At 44.4% G+C, this 25,204-nt stretch overlaps 1 protein-coding gene across 4 annotated transcripts; it reads right to left on the bottom strand.

Moving 5' to 3' along the window:
• Positions 1–231: 231 nt before the first annotated feature.
• On the bottom strand, positions 232–24,306 carry ACSL4 (acyl-CoA synthetase long chain family member 4). 4 transcript variants are annotated; one of them, XM_075259917.1, is made up of 16 exons: positions 24,285–24,306; positions 21,342–21,386; positions 17,958–18,197; positions 16,237–16,414; positions 15,260–15,369; positions 15,032–15,170; positions 13,364–13,514; positions 13,156–13,279; positions 11,284–11,355; positions 10,562–10,701; positions 9,753–9,925; positions 8,666–8,740; positions 6,499–6,690; positions 6,302–6,416; positions 5,972–6,129; positions 232–4,252 (listed from the first exon to the last, which is right to left on the bottom strand). In XM_075259917.1, the coding sequence occupies exons 3-16, from the start codon at positions 18,183–18,185 to the stop codon at positions 4,095–4,097; spliced, it is 2,013 nt and encodes a 670-aa protein (XP_075116018.1). In that variant the 5' UTR covers positions 18,186–18,197; positions 21,342–21,386; positions 24,285–24,306; the 3' UTR covers positions 232–4,094. The 4 variants fall into 4 exon arrangements, with proteins under 4 accessions (XP_075116018.1, XP_075116020.1, XP_075116019.1 ...); XM_075259919.1 differs by lacking the exon at positions 24,285–24,306 and adding an exon at positions 23,888–24,249 and having other exon boundaries at positions 17,958–18,194; XM_075259918.1 differs by lacking the exon at positions 24,285–24,306 and adding an exon at positions 23,888–24,249.
• Positions 24,307–25,204: the final 898 nt, after the last annotated feature.

A 25,204-nucleotide genomic window follows, 5' to 3' on the forward strand; every position in this document is an offset into this window, starting at 1 on the left:
CAACTGTGTCCGGTTACAAAAAAAACCCCAAAAAACTGTTTTGCCACGGAGAGGCAGAAGACGCTCACAGGCGGTCACTTTCCAAAGTGAATGGCTATGAAAACTGACCGCCGGGTTTCCGTCTCCTGTCCAGTTCCGTCTCAGGGCAGAAGATGGAAACCCGAAAACAGAGACTGGAGACTAAGACGCTATAATGTCGGCGCACGCAATTATTCAGACACACAAAACACGTTTGCTTTGTAACCAAAAGGTAACCGTTTTATTCATCCTTTCTTGAAGCCAATATTCCCCGGCCTGTCCTCAATGGAGGTATTAATCCTGAGACAGAATAGAATACAGGCTATACAATGAAGACACACAAAAGGCAATTTTGTCATAAATTAGTTCATACAAAAAAAACAAAAAATATACATATATATAGAGATCTGTCAAAAAAGAAGACACAATCAATAAACATCAGAAAACCTTAGAAATGCAGCAATGACTGGCTCACCGCGGTCCTAACCAGAACCATATCAAGCTGGAAAAGGACAGTAATAAATTAACAGATAGCAAAAGACTTAAATATCTCGATATGTTCGGAAAAACGCACAACCCTACAAGGCTCTCCCGTCAGAGTAAAGTGGTCCCTTTAGTGGCAGTGATATAATACAGTTCCCTCATTCCCAGAATATGGTCTGGATGTTTTACATGCGAAGGACACGTCCCTTAGATACAGCGGCCATTGTGTAAGAAGTGATAGAATATTTAGGTATGAATAGATCTGAGCTGGGACTATGTAGCATGGCTGGGGACCGCTGGTCTGGTGTACAGAACTGAATGAAGAAAGGTCGGCCGAACGTTTAGTAAGATGTACGGGATTACATCATTCTGCATTGTGAAGGATGGGAGGAACGAGGGATAGAAAAACTTCTGTAAAATTCTATAGTTTCCTTCCAGCATACATATTATACAGCAATATAGAAAGACCCGGGCTCTGTTCAGATCTCCATTGTGGCCCCAGTTGACTTTGGGGTTTATGGGTTTTGCCATTAAATTGGCAGGAACAACTGTAGGATACAAACCCGATCCTGCGACGGGGTTCCTAAGGCCTGGGTTCACAGAGTTCTTTGGGTCAAAATCCTGACCAAAAAGATGGTTCCCATTGAAGTCAATGGGAGCCGGTCAGGTCTTTTGTCCGGGAGCAGTTTGTTCTGGCTCCTGGAAAAAAGAACGGACCTGCTCATTCCCGACTAGGCCCATTCATTTGGGTCTAATCCAGAGCAGAATGCGCGACTGGATACTGGTGTACTGCATCGGCATCCAGTCGCGGCTGCCCTGTATTCTGGACTGGAACCTGAGGCGGCTTCCAGTCCAAAAAACCCCATGAACTTACCCTCACACTACAAGAGGAGACTCCAGCAGAGACGTGAACCTTCATCTGCAACAATTAGATTTTTACAGATACATTTAGGTTGTTTTGTTGAGAGATCGTTGCTGGCAAAGGAACGTCCATCTACTGTAAGTGTATCCAAGGCTATTCCACTTACCCAAGAGCCCCAGATTGTCCAAACCCGTCCCCATCCCCCACGTTCTAATGAAACACAGCCACAATAGTCCAGCCAAATACTGGCTATAGAAGACAGCAAAACAGATGCAGTTCCCCAATAAGTAACGTATACAAAAGAAATGTCCTACCACCCGCCGTTCCATACAGTGACAATACAAGACGTACTCGTGGTCGTCATATACACAAGAGTTTAAATAAGCTCCAAAATAGACTCTCCCTAATAAATACTTTAAGATCTTATAAAGGTCCATGTTCTGCGGCTGGCGGACAACTGTACAAAGCGTTTCATCACCACTGACAATTCATCGTAAGAAAAAGTGCAAGGTACATTGAATCAAGAGTCCTCACTTGTTTTTTTTTCTATTTTTTTACCTTTTTTCCCCCCGCAGAGTAAGTCTAGCCGTGACCGTCCCAGCCTCTGACATGCTGGGACTTGTGGTTCTCCGCTAGCCTAACCCTGTTTACAGTATATATTTTGCATGTAAACCACCAACAACAGAGGATACATAGGAAACAGTGTCATCATAAAATCCAGAGAGAAATCCTAGGGAGAATTGTTGGCTTCTCGCCAGCAGTGCAGCAGCCCCTAGTAACTGTGGATTATCTCAATGTACAATACACGTCGACGTTCCAGTCTATATACAGAGGAGATACGGAACATTCTAGCGATTGGTTTTGGTAACACCCGTAGCAGTCACTTTGCACTCCTGTCTTTGGGATAGTTTGGTTTCCAATCTTGTAATCTTCTTCCCGTGTCCGATGGAGATCAGAAATAAGGGCAGTCCGGAGAGGTGAAGGCTCACCATAAACCGCATATAAGTATAGAAAGACACACATGAGGGGTTTAGGGGCAAACAAGTAACCGATTATTTGGTGTGACTTTTTGGAATGCCCTACTGGTTTTTCTTAAAATGTTGTTTAGACATTGGGGTCTCCAATACAAAGCACGCTTTACGGTAAATCTATAGCATCCCATATATGTCCCTTGGCTGTCCGTTACAAAGTGGCCAAAATATATGTGATCAGATTTATTAAATGATCTGTATTTAGGATAACCTTTGGCTTCTTAAAGGGTTGTTCTGAGATCAGACTATTAGTGGCCTGTTGGTAAGATAGGCCACTTTGAATCAGGGCAGATCACTGCAACCTGTATTGTTTACTGCCATGCATCTACTGTGTCTGCACACTGTCTATATCAGGGGTAGGGAACCTTCATCTCTCCAGCTGCTGTGAAACTACAACTCCCAGCATGCTCCATTTACTTCTATGGGAGTTCCAAGAACAGCAGAGAAAGTATGCATGCTGGGAGTTGTAGTTTTGCAACAGCTGAAGAGCTAAGGTTCCCTACCCCTGGTCTATATGGTACCGCTGGTGCAAGTCCATGGAGTGCAGGGAGACAAAACAAGGTAAATAATGAAGACATTGCAGCTCCTTGACCAAGCAGATTGGTGTAAGTGTCAAGAGCTGGACCCTTAATGATCCAATAATGATGGTAGATCTGAAAAGGCCATCAATATTCTGATCTCAGGACGTCCCTTTAAGACATATACCAATAAAATATAAGTTGTATATTTGTGCTTTGCTCCATAGGGCCTTGTACATCATAATAGTGTATAGAAAACATGACCTATAGCCCGTATCAACCAATCACAGAATAAGGCCAACTATGACATTATGGCCAATGGTAGCCAGGATGTTAAAAAGTTCCAATTATAAAGCATTGAAGGGGGCAGTTCAATTTAGCCTACTGACCTATAAGAGGTTTCCATTACAAGGTATTTAGAGGTTTTGCCACTATGTCACAGCATGGTGTCTGCTTGTAGCAATGCATTGCTGTTTGGATGACAATCTTGTCTTCAAGGATTCTACTTAATATCTAATACAAACGAAAAAAATGTAAACCAAAAAAAAAAAAAGACTAATGACATATTGAAAGGGGATATGAATATATATATATATATATATATATATATATATATATATATATATATATATATATATATATATATATATATATATATTCGTCTATCCATAGGACATAAGATAAATCGCTGATGGGTGAGGTCTGACCACTGATCCTGATCACATTCACCCGGCAGCCCGAATTCACAACGGGGTTAGACGCCGCCATTTTCTGGATCGGCACGGTTCTTAGACTCCCACCAATCAGCTACATTTCCTCTATCTTATGGATACAATATAACTAGGCTTTCTTTCACAACCCCTTTAAATTCCATAGGCATCCTATAGGCAATAAGCGCTGTAATGGCGTGTCTGTTGTACGGTTTGTTCTAATAAATATCCATTCTGAATTCATGTGCGTCAGTGGTTTTACATTTGAGTGCAATAAAAAAAAATTCTATATAAATTACACATTTCTTCAATTGTAACTGCACAAACATGCATAGTCATCACATATCCCATAGATACACCGTTTATCCAGTCCGTAGAAAGGCGTCCCTTAGTCTGACGAGGAAAACAAAATGTAACAAGGACAAACAAACCAGCAACCCAGAGGAACAGTCCACAGGTCAGCGCCAGGTTCCTACTTCCCTCCGTACATGCGCTCAATATCGTTTAGATAATGGTTCTTCAGTTCTTTTCTTTTCAGCTTGAAGGCGTCTGTGACAAGACCGGTCTCAGGAGTCCAGGGGTCCGGGCTGAGCCGAACCTTGATGGGAATTTCAAAGCGTTCCAATTTCACTGAGGAAACCGAACAAAGATGTAGTAAGTAAAAAATCTCTACAGACATAAATAAGTGTGTGTAAATATATATATATATATATATATATATCTTTGGTTTTTATTTGAGATTGAGATGATATATATATATATGACGAATTTGACTTTGCTTGACGGCCTGTCTTCAGGGCCTATGTCCGTATAAGCGATGCTGACCATAACAGGGATGATCACAAGTGCTGTCAAACAGAGACTTTCTTAAGTTGATCTCATTAACCCTTAGTGAACTGGACTGTAGGCAATATATAGCAACTACAGTCATGCAATTGAGTAATCTAAAATGCATTGATATTAAAGTAGATTTGTGCAACTATAAATACAAGGGTATAGGGAAACTAACAATTGTGAACACACTAATGGTCCCTATTTGAAAAAGAAAAGGAATAAAACTTAACTTTTAATACCTAGTCATTAAAACTTAGTCAATTCAGTCACTATAAGATAGTTAGACACTCATAGTTAACCACTCTTTTTGATTCGATTAAAGTGGATATATAGAGCAAAACACAAATAAAGTGTGGTTAGAGATGTTTAAACGGGCAAATAGATGGAGGGCAGGCCTTTTGATCCAAATTTGCCTGTAGATACTTGCTATGTAAGCCCTCGTTCACATCAGCGTTTGGATTCCATCCAGGGGACTCCACACCCGCACCCCCCGAATGGAATACAAACGCAATTGCAAGCGCTTTGCTAAAAAAGCACAAGGATCCCCATAGACTATAATGGGGTCCGTGTGCTTGCCACGAGACCTCCGCAGGGATCTTGCGGACAGGCAAGTAGTTCATCATCTACTTTCCTGTCCACATGATTTGTGCGGGCAGCGCGCGGCAAGCACACGGACCCCATTATGTAAGCCCTCGCGGGCAGGGCCCTCTACCCCACCGTGCCAGTCTGTCACTGTTAGTATTATATCTACCTATATATTTGTGTATTGTATGTAACCCCCAAATGTAAAGCACCATGGAATTAATGGTGCTATATAAATAAATAATAATAAATAAGTCTTTTGGGATCCGTGTACTTGCAGTTGCATTTGTTTTGAGACTATTTGATCTTTAGCCACTAGGTGGCAGCACAACCCTGCTCTGCACTAATAGCAGCATATTACATTACATGACATTATTACATGGGGGTTTCCCATGGCATCTGACAAGCTTCCCAACTCCTCTGCCCCTCTCGGTCAGGCCTAGTTTATTGCTCATCAATTCTTCAGCCAAAACCAGCACAAGTTGCGACAGACTCCTGGGCTATAAGGTGATGTCATTACTGCAGCCAAGGAAACAATATTGGGTGGGGAGGACTGGACAACCAGCAGGGGATAAAATGAGTAACTGAAGCTCCTTTTCTTACTTCATCAGGACTCGTCATTGTGGATTAAGACCCGACATTGCAAAATGCAGCTAAAAACACAATGGGAAATGAGTCTGAAAACACATCCATATTTATAGAAAAACGGATGTTTAAACAGACCTCCCAGACAGACAGAAGTAAGATTAGGGACGTTCCCGTTACATTGCTGCTAACAGTATCCCCAAGTGATTGCAGCGTCCGTATAAATACAGTAGCAATGGCTGGATATCATTGATGATGGTTATAAAATAAAGGAGGATAAAGCAGCGCTCAGGCAGCGCATAACCAGCTCAATCTATGACAAGACACAACAAACAGGATCTCACTTACTTGAGGATGCGACCTCCTTAATCTCCTTTAATACCTCTGCCTCCATTGTGGGATTGTTACAGATTTCCTCCCAAGTTCCTTCGATCCCATTCTGCTGCGCTAAACTGGTCAGCTTCTTCTGATTAGGAACGACAAAGCTGATCACGTAAGACTGGTGGCTGAAACAGGATACAAGGAAGATTAGAGGCCTCAAGGGCACACGAAGCGTGAGAATGAGGAGGATTTGGTGGAAAAAGACCAATTATAGCGTCCCACGGCTGAATCTATTCCTTCACAGATACATTACAAGCTCACATTGGCTCATGCAAATTACAATTTTTGGAGCAATACCTGTTGGCATAGGCACAAATGTTGTCAATGAGAGGACAGTTCTTTAAAGCGGCTTCCACTTTGCCCAATGACACGTATTCTCCCGCCTGCAACTTTACCAAGTCCTTCTTCCGGTCTGTCATGAAACACAAGGTCCAGGTTATTTCCTGACGTTTAGGACATCTCTCCGGGGTATCGGGGCAAGCGGCGTGACTTACCAATTATTTGCAAGCAGCCGTCAGAGTGAAACTCGCCTATGTCCCCAGTGCAGAACCATCTCTGCCCATTGTCATCCACATAGAAGTCCTCCAAGCTCTTCTCATCATTTTTGAAGTAACCCATCGAAACATTATGTCCTCCGATGACAATCTCTCCCCTGGGATGAGGCTTGTCTTGATTTGTATAACCTCCTGCAAAAAAAGCAAAGTATTCAATGTTAAAGGCATGGTGAATTTATATTAAAAAGCTGAAGTTAAGATTCAATCCACTCTTGGATTTTGCTCAAAACGTGGGGCCTCCACCTTAAAGGGATCCTATCATTAAAACAACATTTTTTTCTTGATAACACGTAGGAATAGCCTTAAGACTATTCTTCTCCTACCTTTAGATGTCTTCTCCACGCCGCCGTTCGGTAGAAATCCAGGTTCTCTTCTGTATGCAAATGAGGTCTCTCGCAGCAATGGAGGTGTCCCCAGTGCTGCGAGAGAACTCTACAGCACCGCCTCCTTCTTCTTCTGGAACAGCCTCTCTCCACGTCTTCTTCTGGCATCAAACTTCTAGGCATGTACAGTTGGCTCTGCCATTGGGCACATGTGCGCGGCCATTTTCTTGTGGCCGCTTACCTCAGCTTACTGTGTGTAAGCAGCCACAAGAAAATGGCCGCTTACACCAGGCGGGCATGCGCAGTCGGCTCTGCCCGAGACCCGACTGCGCATACCTAGAAGTTTGAAGCCAGCGCTGGAAGACGACACGGAGAGAAGCCGTTCCAGAAGGAGATGGAGGCGGCGCTGGAGAGTTCTCTCGCAGTAATGGGACCGCCCCCAGTGCTGCGAGACAACTCATTTGCACACCGAAGAAAACCGTGATTTCTACCGAGCGGTGGCGTGGAGAAGACATCTAAAGGTAGGAGAAGAAGAGCCTTTCTTAAGGCTATTCCTACGTGTTATCAAGAAGAAAAAAAAAAAAATGTTTTAATGATAGGATCCCTTTAAGACAGTGGTTTCGCTTTCGTACTTGGTCTCTTAACTACAGAGGCTTAAAAGCAGATTTTGCGCGGTGCGATCTGCACGCCGCTGTACAGTACACCGCTTCCTCTGACCACTTCTATTTATAGACTTCCTCTTCATGTTAATGTGCGCTTCCCATTTTACACAGAATTGCAGCGTTCTGACAACAGACTCTCACACGTCCTAGTGTGTTCTGTTCCCCTTTGGATATGATCGGCTTCACTTCTGAGATGAGACCAGAGGTTTATAGACCCCCAAACACTAACCCAGCTGAGCCGTCTGTCCCTCCTCCGATGTTATTTCATACCCGGCCCCACAATAAGGTCCTGATACAAAAGCCCTATTCTAAGTGATGCTTCAGACGCTTTCACTGCCCAGGTTGATGAAATAAGTCATTCCAGATTTGCCCAGCCTGGAGACCAGTATCGGTAACATGGTGGAAGAATGAATGGGACCTGCACACAAAGGATTCATTCTGAGCACATCACCTAGCGCGCACACAACAGAGCAGTAAATGCTACACCCGGCCTCTTCTGCATTACCCGGCATTAGCAGCCTTCACAAGGAAGAACCTGACACCGACCTGACCCACCCCGACCGCTCCGTGCCAGAAATGCACTTAGGTAAAACAGACGTGACACATGATCACCCGGCCATTCTGTTTACATAGACGTACGTGTACTAATCCCTAGCAGAGCAGCTAAACACCTGCTCACTGGTACAAGGCATCATGGGAGGTGTAGTCCTGATAAGCTGCTAAAAGACACCCGGCCATTCATCTTTAGCTCTCCCATAAAGAGAATTTGGCTTGGCTGAATATATATATTCTCTCAGGAAGGCTGCATTTACAGGTTTAGGTTTTTTGAGACCTAAACCCAGAACAGCTGCTGGTGTACACAGAGACTTGTCTGAGCGCCCTGGCTTCTTGCAAGAGCAAATCAGCAGTGGTGCCAGAGACTGACCCCCCCCAATCTGATACTGATATCCAATGACAGGTTATCAATATCATAATCTCCTAAGTATATAGTAAGCTAAACAGGAGCTTACCACATACTGTGCAGACAGTGAAGACAGTAATAGATCATAGTAAGCCGCCTTACTGCTCAGCTCCCCTCCTTAAGTCTACATTAGATCATAACAAACCGGCTGACATCCTTACCTTCCAACCAGTCACGGAGCTTAATTTCGCAGCAGATAAGCGGAGCGCCCACTCTCCCGGTGCTGTAGTCAGTTACTGAAGAGAAAGGAAAAGCATTAACTGTGTAACATGTACGACAGACCGCCAAGGAAAACAACACCGGCAGGACAGGAGCAGCACACACAAAGCACAGAAAGAGCCGGCAAGGAAATATAAAGATCATACTAGGTAAATAATAGTACATGCTCAAATGACGGCTCCATACAAGACGGTCACTTATCTAGTGAAGCGAGGGGTTAAATGGGAGTGAGCTGTTGCACTGAAGAAGGAAGCAGCCTTAGGTTCTAAGTGGATAAGGACGGGTTCACACCTGCAACCGGTCCCCGCTTTGTGGGTTTCCATCTTCTGCCCCGAGAAACTGGACAGGAGACAGAAACCAGCAGTCAGTGAGCGACTTCTGGTCTTCGCGGCGAAACGTTTTTTTTTTAACCGGACACAAAGTCGGACATGCAGGACTTTTTGTCTGGTTAAAAAAAATGGTTTTGTGGCGGGGACCAGAAGATGCTCGCAGGCCGACACTATGCAAACCCACTCAAGTGAATGGATTTGTAAGCTGACTGCCGGCTTCCGTCCCCTGTCCAGTTTCTTGAACAGAAGACTGAAACCTGCAAAGCGAAGACCGGGCGCAGGTGTGAACCCGCCCTAACCCCCATTAAGACTCATGTACGCTGGCTGATGGGTGAACAATCACTACCCCATGTAAACATGCAAGCGATGAGCCAACAAATTACCAAATGCTTGCTTCCATTGGTTTTATGTGGGTTTTGTTAGCAGCACATCAACCAAGGGCCCATGTAATAGATCAGGTTCAATCCATGATAAAGTTTATATAAAGCGACGCTATAATCACGTGGCCTAGTCATTGTGTTTGTACAACACACAGAATATAAAACCAACACCCACAACATCATTTCCATGACTGGCAGCAGGAACTGATTAAGTGAGCTATTGTATTATATTACAGGTCACTATATTTAGATGCCGGGAGTGGTTCCTAATCTGTAGACATTGGATTTACAGTAGAGCGAGTAGAAGCGCCCCTGCCTACCTTCAGTGATGGTACCGGCCCCACAAGTCTCTGTTAATCCATAACCTTGGCCAACTGGACAACAGAAACAGATATTCATAAACCTCTGGGTCTGCGGCGATAAGGGAGCCCCACCGCACAGCATCATACGGACGTTCCCTCCTAATAAAGCTTTCACCTTCTTGAAGAGTATCCTAGAAGAGAAAAGGCAATGAATGGAGATGTACGGCCTGCAGTTCTGGGCTTGTGCAATTACACCATAAAAGCAGAGGAAATCCATCAAGGAGAACCAGAATTGATAAAGGCCACTGGAGTTTTTGTTCTAGTTTTAGAAATCCCTTGAGCACCAAGCAGTTCGACAAACCACTACCAAGACGCAGACGAAACAGAGGCCATAGCTGTAGGCCAAGACCTCATTCACCATCAGATATCCCAACACACACATATACACCTGTTCGTCGGCCCGTGCATAGGTTATCCATGGGGAAAGGACAAATAGCTTCTGATGGACACAAGTGGTTGAGAACAAAGAATACAAACATGTTCAATCGTTTTCCCCCTTCTGCCGAATGAATGTTGGCCAAGAATTTCACGAGAACCCAAACAAGAGAGAGGTGGACCAACAAAATCCAACAAACCCCATTGACTATAAAGAGGGGCCATTCGTTTTTAAACTGAAAACAGGGGAAGGAAAAAGCCCCTTGTGCAGGACATTTTCCTCCGCCGATTTTCAGTGGACACTGCAACAAAGTCTCCAGTGCAGGTGTGAATGTAGCCATACATTATATAGACACAAACAAACGTACGTCACCTCCAGCAGGAATACTTACACATTACACAAGGGAGCATCGTAGCCCTTCTTTATTTGCTCCAGCTTGTAGTCATAGCCCAGCTTGAAGAGGGTTCTCTGGAATACATTCATTTCTTGCACTTTGCTCATGACATTCTTGTAAATGCGATCCATGATTTCCTGTAAGAATCGTTGGACTAGTTAGTATAGCTGCAAATGGGGACATTGCTGGGTAACGTCATTCAAGAGTTCAGTGATAAACATAAAGGGGTATTCCATCTCCAGGATCATATATAAACTTGTGGCTTTATATAAATGAAGTGCGTTTACAAATACATTGCTTTATATTCCATGCTCGGTATGTCACATACAGGTCATTGTGGCCTCTCATGGTAACAGCTTGTTGTCTAGGCTTCAGACCACCGCTGCTATCTAGCTGCAGTGGTCTGGTTGGAGATATCAGTCCTGTTCCTGGCCAACTCTAGGTGACAAAGTCTGCCAGCTCTGAGCCCTGATAAGTCTGCCTTGATCAGTACTGCAGTTATCTCTATATGTAAATTCAGATATAACAGTGGCGTTTAGTCCCTGAGCTATAAATCTCACAGGCTTATCCCATCCACCAACCAGACCCTGAAGCCAGAAAGTGGAGGGGTAGGAGATAGGAGAGCAAATGAAACAGGAGTGAAGGCCCTGTCCACAAGAGCTTACAATCTACAAGTGAGTGGGGGTGACAAGAGGTAGAAGTGCGGATACAATACTTACAGGCACGGCTGCCATCAGTGTGGGCCTCAATACACTGCAGTCACCTTTGCTTCCCTTCTTGATTTTAGTAGACTGTAAAGACACAAACAAGAGAAAAGAGTTTATATATATTTTTTGCTTTATATTTTGCAAAAGGTCCGGTGGTCTCTGAGATAAAAGGGCTCTGTAAATGGCCGGCAGCTCTCTAACCACCAATTACATCTACATGAGATAATGGGACAGCTTTGGAGTTGAGGCCAGACGCTAACCAGGTCTCTGCAGCCAGGACTTCCGGTCTTAAAGCAATGTCTACATGATTGATGTACGACAAAGAAAGCCACAGATCCCTTTAAAAGAAGGAATCCAATATGGTGATGAAATCCCTGAAATTCTGATTTCTTAAATCCCAAAGGTCAATGAGAAATGAGTCATGCAAGTTCCTGCCTGTTCAGTCCGTACAGCCTGATGCATTGTAAGGATAGGGAAGACGTGGAAGGCTTCATAAACCCTGCAGTACACCGCGAGCGAGCTCCAGCTTCTTACGTACACGATGACATTTTCTAGTGGTCCATTAACATTTTATCAAGTGCAAGCGCTAATGGGTAGCCATGTCATTACATGACAAGTACCGCTGCTAGAACAGCATCGATTTCTGGTGTGTCGCTGCCAGCACGTCCCTCGCTCCTGGGACATACTTGTTGTAGGCCGAGATATGAGGCATAAACACCTCAGGGGCAGAGAGGTCAGCAGATACAGGCGACTCTGACCAGCTTCTCTTAGGTGCCCATGCAAAGGCATGAGGGTTGTTGATGTCAAAAATCAGGAACGGATATGGAAACTGGATATGGGACATGTATATACATACTGATATCACTGGTGTGGCCAATGGTTGACTGCTGCTTATACATCTATATGGTAGGTCATTGCTGAAAACTAAACACTGACGATGGGAGACAGATTTACAGTAACCCTGTGCAATGAGAACCTGCGGCCATTTACTAGTCATCACAAACCAGTAACTTCCACAACATTCACCATTTTAATAGAGTAGGGAAGTCGCCCCCTCCGGCCTCCCCTGCCAGGTCCCGCTAGCGTATGCGTGCCATTGCGATAAACACCCCACAGCTAGATTACCATTGTCAAATATTTATGTCTAGGGCAGGCAGAGACGTCTTATTCTTCACGCCTAGCCTTGGCTTACAGCTAATTGCAGACCAGTTAGCGGTACACACAAGACTTTCTTTTATTGAATGTGCTAGTCAATGAGAGAAGATTTTACGCTGGGTAAATCTGGCAATGTGCCTTGAAGCGGAGACCGTTGCCAAAGTCTGTGTCATTGTAGGAGAACAATGATCCACTTCGAGACGGGCCGGGCACTCGGTGCGTAGTTCAGAAGTCTTTTGTCAACTTTCTCCTACGCGGCACACTTAGACAAGCTGAAAAAGAGGACGAGATCAGGGAGAGAAGAGAAAAAGTGACCGCGTAGAAGAAAGCTAGGCGAGAAGACGAAGACGTTCACGTAAGAGCAGCGGGAAAGAGGTAGTCGGTAGAAAAAAAAAAGTTGTACAGATGCTTTTCTGCTGACATATACTTTTACCACGTCGCCCTGACCTGACTTTGCTTCTGGATATTCAGAAATCTAAGGTGGAGCAACAACATCGAAAAATGTCTTATGAAACAGCCAAGTGCACAAGACTAGACCTGCAGCGGCTGAGAATTCCTATCCAATCTTATACTCTGATCTGATGCTAATAAGAAATAATATGGGGGCAACACAGGGGCTTAGTGGTTAGCCTTGCAGCGCTGGAGTCCTGGGTTCAAATCCCCCCAGGAACAACATCTGCAAGGAGTTTGTATGTTCTCCCCGTGTTTGCATGGATTTCCTCCCATTACCTGGTCTGATAGAGTCTGCGGAGATGAGTAACCGATTCTACATCCATAGGTAACACATGATATCTCTGCCGTCATCTCTAGGACGTGCGCTAAAGGCAAGTATCCAATATAAGTGTCTTTGGGCCTGCAATAGAAGAGGTGACCCCATTAGGGCTGCAGCAGTGATTTCCATCACCTCCAAATGTTGCATTAATCCATGAAAACATACCCAAGTCCAGGTATCCGTTCACACTGTCCAGCCATGCCAGCTATAAGATTGCTGTGAATCATCATCACGCCTTTAGGTCGGCCGGTGGAACCGCTGGTATACATCACAACCGCCAAGTCTGTGGGGAGAGGTCGGCTGGGGGGGTTGTTCACTAGAAGGTAAAATAAGACCTAGGTTTGTACGAGCACGCTGTAAGAATTTCATACACCCAAATATTAATAACTGCATGTGATATGAACTGGTCACGTGTTGGTTCATGGGTGCACGTTCACCCACACCTCAAGAAGTGTCCCTGCACCTATGGGCGGTACACGTGCAGTGCCTTCAACTACCTAATAAGAGGGGTGTGAGGTTATTTAATCCCATCACACCCAACAGGATACGAGAACAAATAAAGGAATGAGTGGGTTGTGGAAGTTTTGGCAAACCGTTCAAGGACAGAATTACTTCTCTAGGCTGCACGGAAAACGCTTACACAATGCAAGAAGGGATCGTACCAGGATTATATATATGCACTGACAAAGCAGAGGAAGTCTTCTCAGATTGTAATATAGTTCCTGCGCTCACTGGGTTTTGTATATGGAATATCAGATCCATCCACTTACACAGCCTGATGAATGGCCTACATCCCCAAAATGTAGTATACTTGGTCTCTGGATCATAATTTGATCTTGGACCCTCTAATCCCGTGATGGCGAACCTATGGCACGGGTGACAGAGGTGGCACTCCGAGCCCTCTCTTTGGCCACCCATCCGTGGAACAGATTATACTGTGTGGGGACCACTGGCAAGCAGATTATACTGTGTGGGGGTCACCGTGCAGCAGATTATACTGTGTGGGGGTCACCGTGCAGCAGATTATACTGTGTGGGGGTCACCGTGCAGCAGATTATACTGTGTGGGGGTCACCGTGCAGCAGATTATACTGTGTGGGGACCACCGTGCAGCAGATTATACTGTGTGGGGACCACCGTGCAGCAGATTATACTGTGTGGGGACCACCGTGCAGCAGATTATACTGTGTGTGGGCCACCGTGCAGCAGATTATACTGTGTGGGGACCACCGTGCAGCAGATTATACTGTGTGGGGGCCACCGTGCAGCAGATTATACTGTGTGGGGGCCACCGTGCAGCAGATTATACTGTGTGGGGGCCACCGTGCAGCAGATTATACTGTGTGGGGGCCACCGTGCAGCAGATTATACTGTGTGGGGGCCACTGTGCAGCAGATTATACTGTGTGGGGGCCACTGTGCAGCAGATTATACTGTGTGGGGACCACCGTGCAGCAGATTATACTGTGTGGGGACCACCGTGAAGCAGATTATACTGTGTGGGGGCCACTGTGTATCAGAAAGCTCTATAAAGCCCCATTCATATGTCCATATTTTGCAGACTTATAATTGTGTGCAATTGTGGATCCGCACATTATTAAGGTTAAATTGACATGTTGGCACTTTGTGATAAATTAATGGGTTTTGGGCTGCAGTTTGGGCACTCAATCTCTAAAAAGTTCGCCATCACTGCTCTAACCTATAAGTCTACCATCGCTAGTATATACAGTGCAGATATGAGGACAGTGCTCAGGAGTATGCTAAGATGGAAATAAGTAGTGCTGCCATGTGCAAAGTGTCTGGAGAATAGAGAAGTAGCAGGTCGTCCCACTTACAATTCTCAGGTTTGGCACCCAGTTCCTCTACATCTTCCATGTTATGTATTTGTAGATCTGCAGGATAGTCAGACGTGTTGAGGTTCTTCTTGCCAACATAGATAATGTGTTTAATGTTGTGGACTTGTGACAACACACACTGTGAATGCAAGAAGATACAACATAAGGCCCGGACCCTACAAGCACCATATAGAGATATAGGGAGAGGATACTTGTATGAATACGCACCTTCAGTTTTGTTTCTAGCAGCTCAGAACTGGTGACGAGGTGTGTAGCTCCAGACTCGTTCAGGCCATAGACGACAGCGTCCTCTCCAAGTGTGGCATACAAGGTGACCACTACATAAAGACAGAAACATCTTACAATGTAAAGACGCATCACACAAAGCATAACACATTGGCCCACACTTTATGCAGAACCCCAGCGTATTCCGTCACATTCTGCTCCCATGTCCTCACTGTGTAGGGAACCACAATACGGCCCTATTTGCAGGAACGGGACAGGGTTGCACTACGGTGCACCGAAAAATTCTAAGAGCTTACGTCCCATCGTTCAGGGGTCTCAGACTCCCACCAATAAGAAGGCTACGATACACCCTAGTGACGTGCTAATATTTATTCAAAGAGACCAGGAGTGCTACATCAATATCGACCTTGTATAATACACTAAAAAGGAAGTGAAAATGGACAGGGCTCATTTCCATTTCGGAAGAATAAGGAACTTGGTAAATGTACGGTATCGCTAGGAGACAAGATAAGAGAAGTTGTGTTAACCACAGACTACAAAGTCACGATATTCAGCAAAACCTCTCTCAGAAGGTTTAGAAAGGAACGTAACAATGTATTGGGCCTTAGGTGAAGGTATTTTATAGCAACGCCATGATACAGCGCTATGGGAACGTTACAACTGCACTACAAATGGATATCACATGATAGATCATTGCTGCAGCTTTGCTACAAGCTATAGGATACTGCCATTAAAGAAAACCCGGCACCCCTCCCGACATGAAGAAACAATGGTGGAAGTTTTGTTCTTAGAGCTCTGCATTGTTCCTCCTGGGAATGTATGAAATGACACCAAACCTTTTCCAGGAACCGTCTATACAGTGTCAGTATATATTGCACAATGTTGTGCGGTGCAATTAGGGAACGCCCAGGGGTGCAATTTACTAACGTTATATCTTATCATTCCTGCCCATTACTTACAAGGAAAGTTGTACTTGAAGCAGGCCTGTGCAGTGATCATCCACTCCGCCCGGGTCTCACAGAAGATGGCAACCGTGCTCTTCGGTTTAAGGTCCAGTGCGGCCAGCCCGCTTCCAAGATGGTTGACTTTGGTGTTCACTTCTTCATAATTTAACCATTTATATTCTCCTAAAATTAACTGATAAAAAGGGAGACAAGTCGTAACATTTGTATCACAGGGACGTACACCAATATCCGGTGCATAAATCTATTAAAAGTCTGTTCATCTTATAAAATGTAGGGGTAGAGTATAAATCAATTGAAAGGCCGTATTCACACTACAGCTGGTTTGATCCATCAGAGAATCAGAACAATGGACATCAGGAGCGCCAGACTGAGGAATACAAATGGAACAATTTCCATTTCTATCCAAAGCAATGTTAAAAACAACAATGGTCGGCCATTTCCATTGACTGGATCCAATAAGAGAAGAAGATTTAAGGGGCTCTATCACCTCTCATCACTACGTACCAGAACACAGAGTGACAAATCACCAGCACTGGGGGCGTCCCAATGCTGCGAGAGAACTCTCCAGCACCGCCTCCATCTTCTTCTGGAACGCCTCTCCCTGTGTCTTCTTCCTTCCTGGATTCCAATCTTCTAGGCCTCAGGCAGAGCCGACTGCGCATGCCCAGGCTACAAGAACATGGCCGCCTACACCAGCTTACTGGTGTAAGCGGCACAGTAAGCTGGTGTAAGCGGCCATTTTCTTGTGGCTCGGACATGCGCAGTCGGCTCTGCCCAAGGCTTAGAAGATTGAAAGCCAGGACGGAAGACGATGCAGGGAGAGGACATTGCAGAAGAAGATGGAGGCAGCGCTGGAGATTTCTCTCGCAGCATTGGGGACGCCCCCAGTGCTGCAAGAGAACTCATTTGCATACTGAAGTAAATCTGAATTTCTACTGAACGGCGACGCGGAGAAGACATCTAAAGGTAGGAGAAATATAGCCTCTCTTAAGGCTATTCCTACGTGTTATCGAGAAAAAAGGGGTATCCAGTGATAGGTTCCCTTTAAGTTTGTCACTTTTGTAGATTTGGAGAAAAAGATTTTTGAAGTCTAACACAAAGGAGTTTGGTGCACCCGGGGCGGGCCTTCAATCCTGGGAACTCTGCTCTTGCTGCTTAGGTAGGATGAGCGTTGTGAAGGATCAGCTCCAACTGCACAGGGTTGTATAGGCAGGAGATTGTAAGAGTCTGAGCGGCAATGGGGGCAACACGGTGGCTCAGTGGTCCTGGAGTCCTGGGTTCGAATCCTGCCAAGGACAACATCTGCAAGGAGTTTGTATGTTCTCACAGAGTTTGCGTGGATTTCCTCCCATACTCCAAAAACACACTGATCGGGAAAAATGTACATTGTGGGCCCTATATGAGTGGCAAGAGCAGTGCACCCAGAAAGTGAAGGCCCGCCCCCAGTGCACCAAAGCTGATTTTCTCCATTTCTACAAACCTGACATTTATAACAAGAGATATATGCAGTGGTGGTAGTGGAATATGCATGAAGGAGTTGATAGACTCCCTTTACAGAAGGGATTGCTGGTGTATTTGATACTTTTTGTGCTTAGTGTTCCTTAAATAGAAGACAAGAAATAATCTCCAAATCTGCATCCCCATCAACTCATGTTTACTGACAACAATAAACCTATTACCAGACCTACAACACAGCACACAAGGAACCTTCTTACCTTCTTAAACAGTTTGCCGTTGGGTTGCTTCTCGTTTTCCTCGCTCAGGACCTCCCTTGTACCGAGACAATCCTTCTTGCCAAACTTTGCTACCGCATGTTGAAAGAGTTTGTCCAATGTGTCAGCTCCGGGAATGTCTATGGTGGCCAGTGACTCAAAGTTGCCTACGGCCCGGTAGGGGCTCCCGATTTTCTCCGAGACGGGCTTTGCTTTTATCCTTTTTGCCATAGCCTTTCTCTTCTTGGCATTGGTGAGAAAATACCATGGTAAAAATGTGAGAGCGCTGTACACAAACATGAAAAGGTAGACAGGCAGCAATACAAGAGTGCACACTTCTGCTTTAAGCTTCATGTTGCTGGTATTAATATATGGGCTCTGTGCTCGCCTCCGCTCAATATTCTTTGGGTTCTTAAGGCAAAACTTAAAAAGCAGCGGTGGTGGTTGTGCGCCCCAGGAAGCAGTGCAAGAACATAAGCATTACTTTAGCACTTTGCAGCAAAAACTACTGACTGTTAGTCTTTGGAAGCCAAGACTTGTGAGATCTGTGCAGCCAGCCAGAAAGCAGAAAAGAAGAGAGGGGATACGTTAGTCAATCTGTAAGAGAATCCTCCGCGCCCATTAAACATTCAAGACAATGTGAAGGATGCCAACACAACCAGGCTGTCCGTCAGGGGCAGAGAGCAGGAGCCGTCCCTTCTCCTGGCCCGAATCTCTGAATACATTGCTCAGTATGTGATGTGGAGGAGGCAAAGGACGTCAGCAGGAATGTATGACGGGGCGAAAACTTAGCAAAAAGGTTCATGTCCAGGAAGTTAAATATTTATTCTCATTGCAAAACAAGTGGAAAAATTGGGGAAAAAAAAAAAAAAAAAAAAAAAAAAAAAAAGAGGGTTTAACTAATCTGGTGCTACGTCCTCATGACTCACGGCCTCAAAGGAATTTAGGTTTTTTTGTGTCAACGCTGTCGAAACTGTATCCTCGTGTGTTTTCTGCATTTCTTCCTCTTCCTACTATCCATCCATCTATCATGTATCTATCTATGTATCATGTATCTATCATGTATCATGTATCTATCATGTATCTATCTATGTATCATGTATCTATCATGTATCTATGTATCATGTATCTATCCATGTATCTATCCTGTATCTATCCATCTATCCTGTATCTATCCATCTATCTTGTATCTATCCATCTATCATGTATCTATCTACCCATCTATCTATCTATCTATCTATCTATCTACCTACCATGAGCGACACATGAAACGTGTGTGCTCCTCCAACCAGGGAACGAAGGAGTTAATGGGTGTTGTGGTGAGCGCACTAATCCTAAACAGGACAGCAGATGTATTTCCACCCTGCATCATGTAAGCAAGTTCAGCCCCTTGCAGCTATTCATTTGGACATCTGTAAGCATCCGCACTGTCCAAACCGCAAGATGCTAAATCTAAATTTATTAGGGGGAAAAAAAAAAAAAAAAAAACGACAAAAAAAAAAAATTGTTGGCAGCCGCACGTTCTCATTTAGCCAACAATGATCATGTCCCCGTGCCAGCATCTAGAATGGTTTACATTACATAAGGCTGAGGTCTTACATCTGGCAAGGGGGAGACACTAACATGGAAGTAGTTTAAGGGCAAACAGCTGCAGGAGCCTCGACCTTCTCAGCTTTATAGTCTTATAGTAATAAGTTTGCTTTTAGGTTCTGACGGGGGGGGGGGGGGGGGGGGGGGGGTCGGGGGGTCTCCTCCAGCCAAGTGGGTCATATTTGGGCTTGATATCTGTGTTATTGTTTGGCTTATTGATTGTGTGTACTATTGTCACAAAAACAAGGTGGGACAATGATGTGTAAATTGACACTAGAACCTACCTAAGCCGATGGCAGAACTAGACAAGGCGAATGACATAACAGGCCAAGTGTCTAAACCGCACCAAGTGTTTCCTAAGAATGTCAGGATACTGTATACAGGGTGCACTGCACGAAACGCTGTATACACGCAGCAGACAGGCTATAAAGTTTTATAAGGCTATGGCTGATGGCTGTTTATCTAATCTCTGGATCAGTATACGGGAGTGTTAGAGGATCATGAGCAGCCGGTGCCATCTACAAGAACTACTGGGCTGGAAATATCCTCAGGCTTCCCAGATTCTGCGGTTATCAGCAATATTCTTGTCATACATTCACAGCCTGATATCTTCAGTGGATAAGCGGCTGCCAGACACTGCTTATCCGCTGGTGAACAAAGATTTTGAGACCGAGCATTTAATAGATGGGTCCTTTTGCAGTGTGGCCACCATTACACGTATAGACACAGTCCTGGTTGTGTTGGTATCCTTGTACAAATAACATTTCTATTAACACACAAAACACGACAAAGTTTCCCAGCACCCACATGTGATCTATCCCGTATACGACATACACAAAGACCTAGAAATCTCCCCAGTGTATAAGAGCCAGCGAGGATAGATGGCGGATTACAATAAGCTTTTTGCCACAGTCACACATCATTGTTGTGCTCAGTTTTGCTTTGTGTGCAAAAACTGGGATCAGACAACAAGGAAAAGAGGAAAAATATATATACACGTCTGCAAACACACAAAGCACACAGCCCCGCAACCCCCACCAGTGTGACTGCAAATCTGCACCCTAAACATTATTAGAGGGGAATCACAGAATTTTGCAGAATTTCATACAGCAAATAGCGTATGGAGGGAACGACAACAAGAACAACAGGAGGGATAAACAAAACCTTAAATTCTTCAATACTTTTCTATTGCAGAAATGTAAGTAGATGTATTATCAGCTGTCTCCGACTAGATGAGGTCTCTACAAACCCTGATATCAGATGAATGCTGGCTTAGGACTGCGTAGATGGGTTCTATTTAGCCTCCAAAATAGATTTTACAGTGTTTGCTTGTATTGACCAGGTGCCTGGCAGGATATCAAGAGCAGAACAGACGGGCAAAGTACTCCTTGCTTCTGCTTTACAGGCAAATGTATCTTGTGCCGCTACAAATGTATCTTGTGCCGCTACAAATGTATCTTGTGCAGCTACAAATGTATCTTGTGCTGAATGTGTAACTAATACACACGCTTTTTACATTTTATTGCTACATGTAAGGACTGTATGCGTCTATGTTCTATATTCCATTCCCTGGGATGGATCTACTAACAACAAGAATTGTAAAAACAAGAAAATCCTGCTCACGGACTTGCTTGAGTGACATTTTTAAGAGATTTGCTCAGGAATGTAACCTCCCCCGTAATGGTGCGAATAACAAAAGTCCAACCTAAACCGTAGTCATGTAACCTGCCGTGTGAAACTAGGTGAACCGTATGGATTACAAAGACCAGAAGAAGCGCTTTTATTTGCTGTACTTACAGGATGGTCTGTCTGCTCCAGATAATCTTCTTACTTTTCTGGATTCTGCAGAAAAGAAACAAAGACACCAATTTCAGCCATTTATAGACGTCTCGCAAATATTTAGTTTATTGGATATAGAAACATTAGATATGGGAGTGGATGATTATTTGGCAATGTTTACACTGTCGGGTCAATCAGTCCTAACAAACATGTCTGTATCAAAAAGTACACAGTGCTATCGGGTGACCTTAACCCCCAGGACCATGTAATACCAGAATCTCAGAAACAACACAGATTAATTTCCTTGTAGGACCGTAGTATGGCTATTAGATCTCCAAGACCCCTCAAACAAAAAGGGATGCTTATGCAGATGGCCGGTTTTGAGGTGCTTGTCCCTTGTCATACAAAGCATTTCATTTCTATTGGCCCCTCGTACACGAGCCATCCATGCGTGGATCAGTCTATGCCACAAAACTCAGGACAGGTCCTATTGCTGTCTGCTTTTGCAGATGTGCTTCAATGAATGGGGCTGCAGAAGCACGGCCAGTACACAGGTGACATACAGATGACATCCATGTGCTGCCCATACCCATCCATCATGGCCAGTGGCTCGCACACGGCCAGGTGCATGCACCCTTATTCACATCTGCGGTGAGGTCTCCAACCTATCCATCCATCCATCCATCCACATTAAGCAAGTGCCAAGATAACGGCATCCACCCATGTAACAGCAAACACGACAAAGCCAAAAAGCAGATGGGGACACTAGTTGTTCACATGATGAAGGACATAATGACAGATGAAGGACATCAGATAAAACCCAAGGACTACTTCAGTGTAAGGCAAACAGCAGCCATGAAAAATGTGATCCAAGAGGTCAAATATCTCCAGCTCCGAGTCATTCTGTGCCCGGCTTTCGCCAGACAATTTTTAAATGATTAACCTTGGCCATATGGAGCCCGGCCAAACCCGGCAGCCCAAATAGTTTAGAGAAGCGATTCCCTACAGGCAAGGATTGGAGCTGCGGATGTGGAAATCCAAGGTAGGGGGAAGGATCGTGTACAGGAAAGACTGGTCCTGTAGGTTTAGCTGAATGGACAATCTGTTGTCAGGGCCAATAAGGAAAGATTTCTTTAGATGCGTGAGAACAATGACAGACGACAGAACTACCAATGAACCATCTATTTCTATAGTAAAAAGAAGAATTCTGAGAATGGCTTCTATTCTGACACAGCGAGACGATTTTGCAATTTGTAGTAACAATACATTCCCATTCAATATGAAATGTTATTTTTAGCACATAAGATGTCAGAGCGTATGGATTATTCTATAGGTTAGTGAGAGGTATGATGCCACCTAGCACGTATGGCTGCAGGCCGTTCTGTACATGCATCACAGCAGGACCCAAAACATGAGACGGGCTGTGACTTGCCATCCGGCACATGCCCAGCGTCACATTGAGCACACATGAAACAACAATGTATTCTTTGGCCAAGTAATGGATAAGATTGTACAATATTTCTCTACCTGTATGTAAGGATATACAGCGGACATATTGGCATATTCCTACCATCGGGATAAGCCTTGGCTCTAATGTGTAGTAATAGATGTACGACGATTTGGTGCAGCACAGCAACCCAAAACCGAATGGAGCGCCCCCTTGTGAATCCCCTCCTCCACTGATGAGATCTATATTTGTCGATATGCTAATGAATCCTCTGGACCAATGAGGGCATCGCTGCTTATTCTTTGGAGCAATGACAACACCTTTGTTGTTCCAAATATCTAATTTGCATATTGACAATAACAACAATATCCCAACAACAGGGGCATTGACTCTCAAGGGAGAAACACCATTTGGTTTAGCTGACCCAAACCTATCTATCTATGTGCAGTTCTGGGTTAATATGTTGGGTTCTGATCACAGACTCCTCAACTAAAAACACACACATTTCCACAGGACAGGTGACAAGTGTTTGATAACAGAGGGCCCTCACTAGAATAGTGCGACTGTCACACATACTATATGTAGCCACTTCATTCAGGTTCTATGGAACTGTTAGATACAGTTCGATACAGTGTATGGCTATCCTACTCAGTCCCATGCAAGCTCAGCCATCATTCCAGTGACATTGGGTCACTAGTACTCTCTCTCATGACTGGGAGCTGACCTGGTGTGATTAGTCACTGACTAATATATAAGATATATATATATATATATATATATATATATATATATATATATATATATATATATATATATAATGAAAATCAAATAAAAAAAAATAAATAATAATAATAATAATAATAATAATAATAATGATGAACACATTTTATAGCTTTCAAGCATTTTTTATGTCTATTCTTTATTTTGCAATTTTAAAAACCATCCTATGAATAAGGATAGGAGAAAACGCCATAGACATACAAGAAACAATATAAGCTGCGTGTAGATTCCAGAACTGACTACAGACCGGTTATAGCAAAAAGGTGTTAAAACACAGTAAAAATACTGCACCCACCACGTATGCAGCTCGCCTATGTATGTTACACAAGTAACCCACCTCAGTGCAGGAATATATAAGATGTCCCTTTCCTACTGAAGAACAACATGATGAGAAGATCAGAAACTAGAGAGACACGTGGCCTGACGGCAGAAGAATGACCAGGGCTTAGACACCAGAAGGATGATGTGAGGTTTCCCCACCGCTCAGGGTATATAGGATACAAAGCTTACACAGCACAGGCCATGCTTGTGTCCGGTTATAGGAGGAACGTCAGCTATATAGCTATATATAGGAAGGAATTGTTCCTGCTGAAACTTTGTAGCACAAATATCCACAAACATCGGTCACATCCCCTCCCTTATAGGAGAAGCAAAGTATAAGATAGCAGTCATAAACCCGAATCCACAACGCTCGAGAATATCCTCGGGGTAAAGGAAAGTAAAAGTCTACTCACACTGCCTTGTAAGTGAAGTCTCAGCCTGAAAGTGTTCAGACTATGCCCTGTAGAGACTTATAAGGAATGGAGAACCGCCCCTTGTCAATGACTTCAGGGAAAATCTTTAAAGACACACAACCCCTTACTAGGTGAAAGGCCGCCCCGTCCGAAAGTGTAAAGGAAGTGATTCAGTGATAGAAGGGCAGTGATATCACCAAACACGTGACGTCAACCACAGGGCCGGTTACAAAATGTATCTGACAGCTCTGAGGAACGCCGAGCCGTCACAAAGTATACATACATGGCTAAATATTAGGAACTGGAGACAGTAGATGAAAGGTAATGAAAGAAGATCACGGGATGTGACCTGACACCCCTGAGCCTTTGATGTACAATAATGGTGAGGTGCATGAGTCAGGAGGGACAAGAGACTGCAAGATAATAAGTGATGGAGGATTTATAGCGAAGGAACAAAAGCAACTACATCTGGAGAAGGAGAATGAAAAAACAAAACCTTTCCTACAGCGATCCCTGCCGTGCCCACGAGGATTTGGCTAGGACTAGAGAGTTTATATAGAGCCCTATACACACAGTCTGCAGTCACTTTGCACGGACACGTGTGCACGCAGTGACAGGAACTTTGCAGGGGTAAATACACTGCGGCATTGAAGACATTTATACAGGAAAAATATATATCTGCTGTCTTACCTCTTGTTTATAAAGAGCCACATACGTGCCAGAAAACATCAAAACGACTGCACATGCCCGGGCCACATGAAATTGGCCGCTTACACAGTAATCTGGTGTAAGCGGCCATTTTTATGTGGCCCGGGCATGTGCAGTAGGCTCTGCCTGAGGCTTAGAAGATTGAAACGCAGAAGGCGGCACAGGGAGAGGACGTTCCAGAAGATGGAGGTGGTGCTGGGGAGTTCTCTCGC

This window comes from Leptodactylus fuscus, chromosome 11 (assembly GCF_031893055.1).
Source record: "Leptodactylus fuscus isolate aLepFus1 chromosome 11, aLepFus1.hap2, whole genome shotgun sequence".
In the NCBI taxonomy this organism is placed as follows: Eukaryota; Metazoa; Chordata; class Amphibia; order Anura; family Leptodactylidae; genus Leptodactylus; species Leptodactylus fuscus.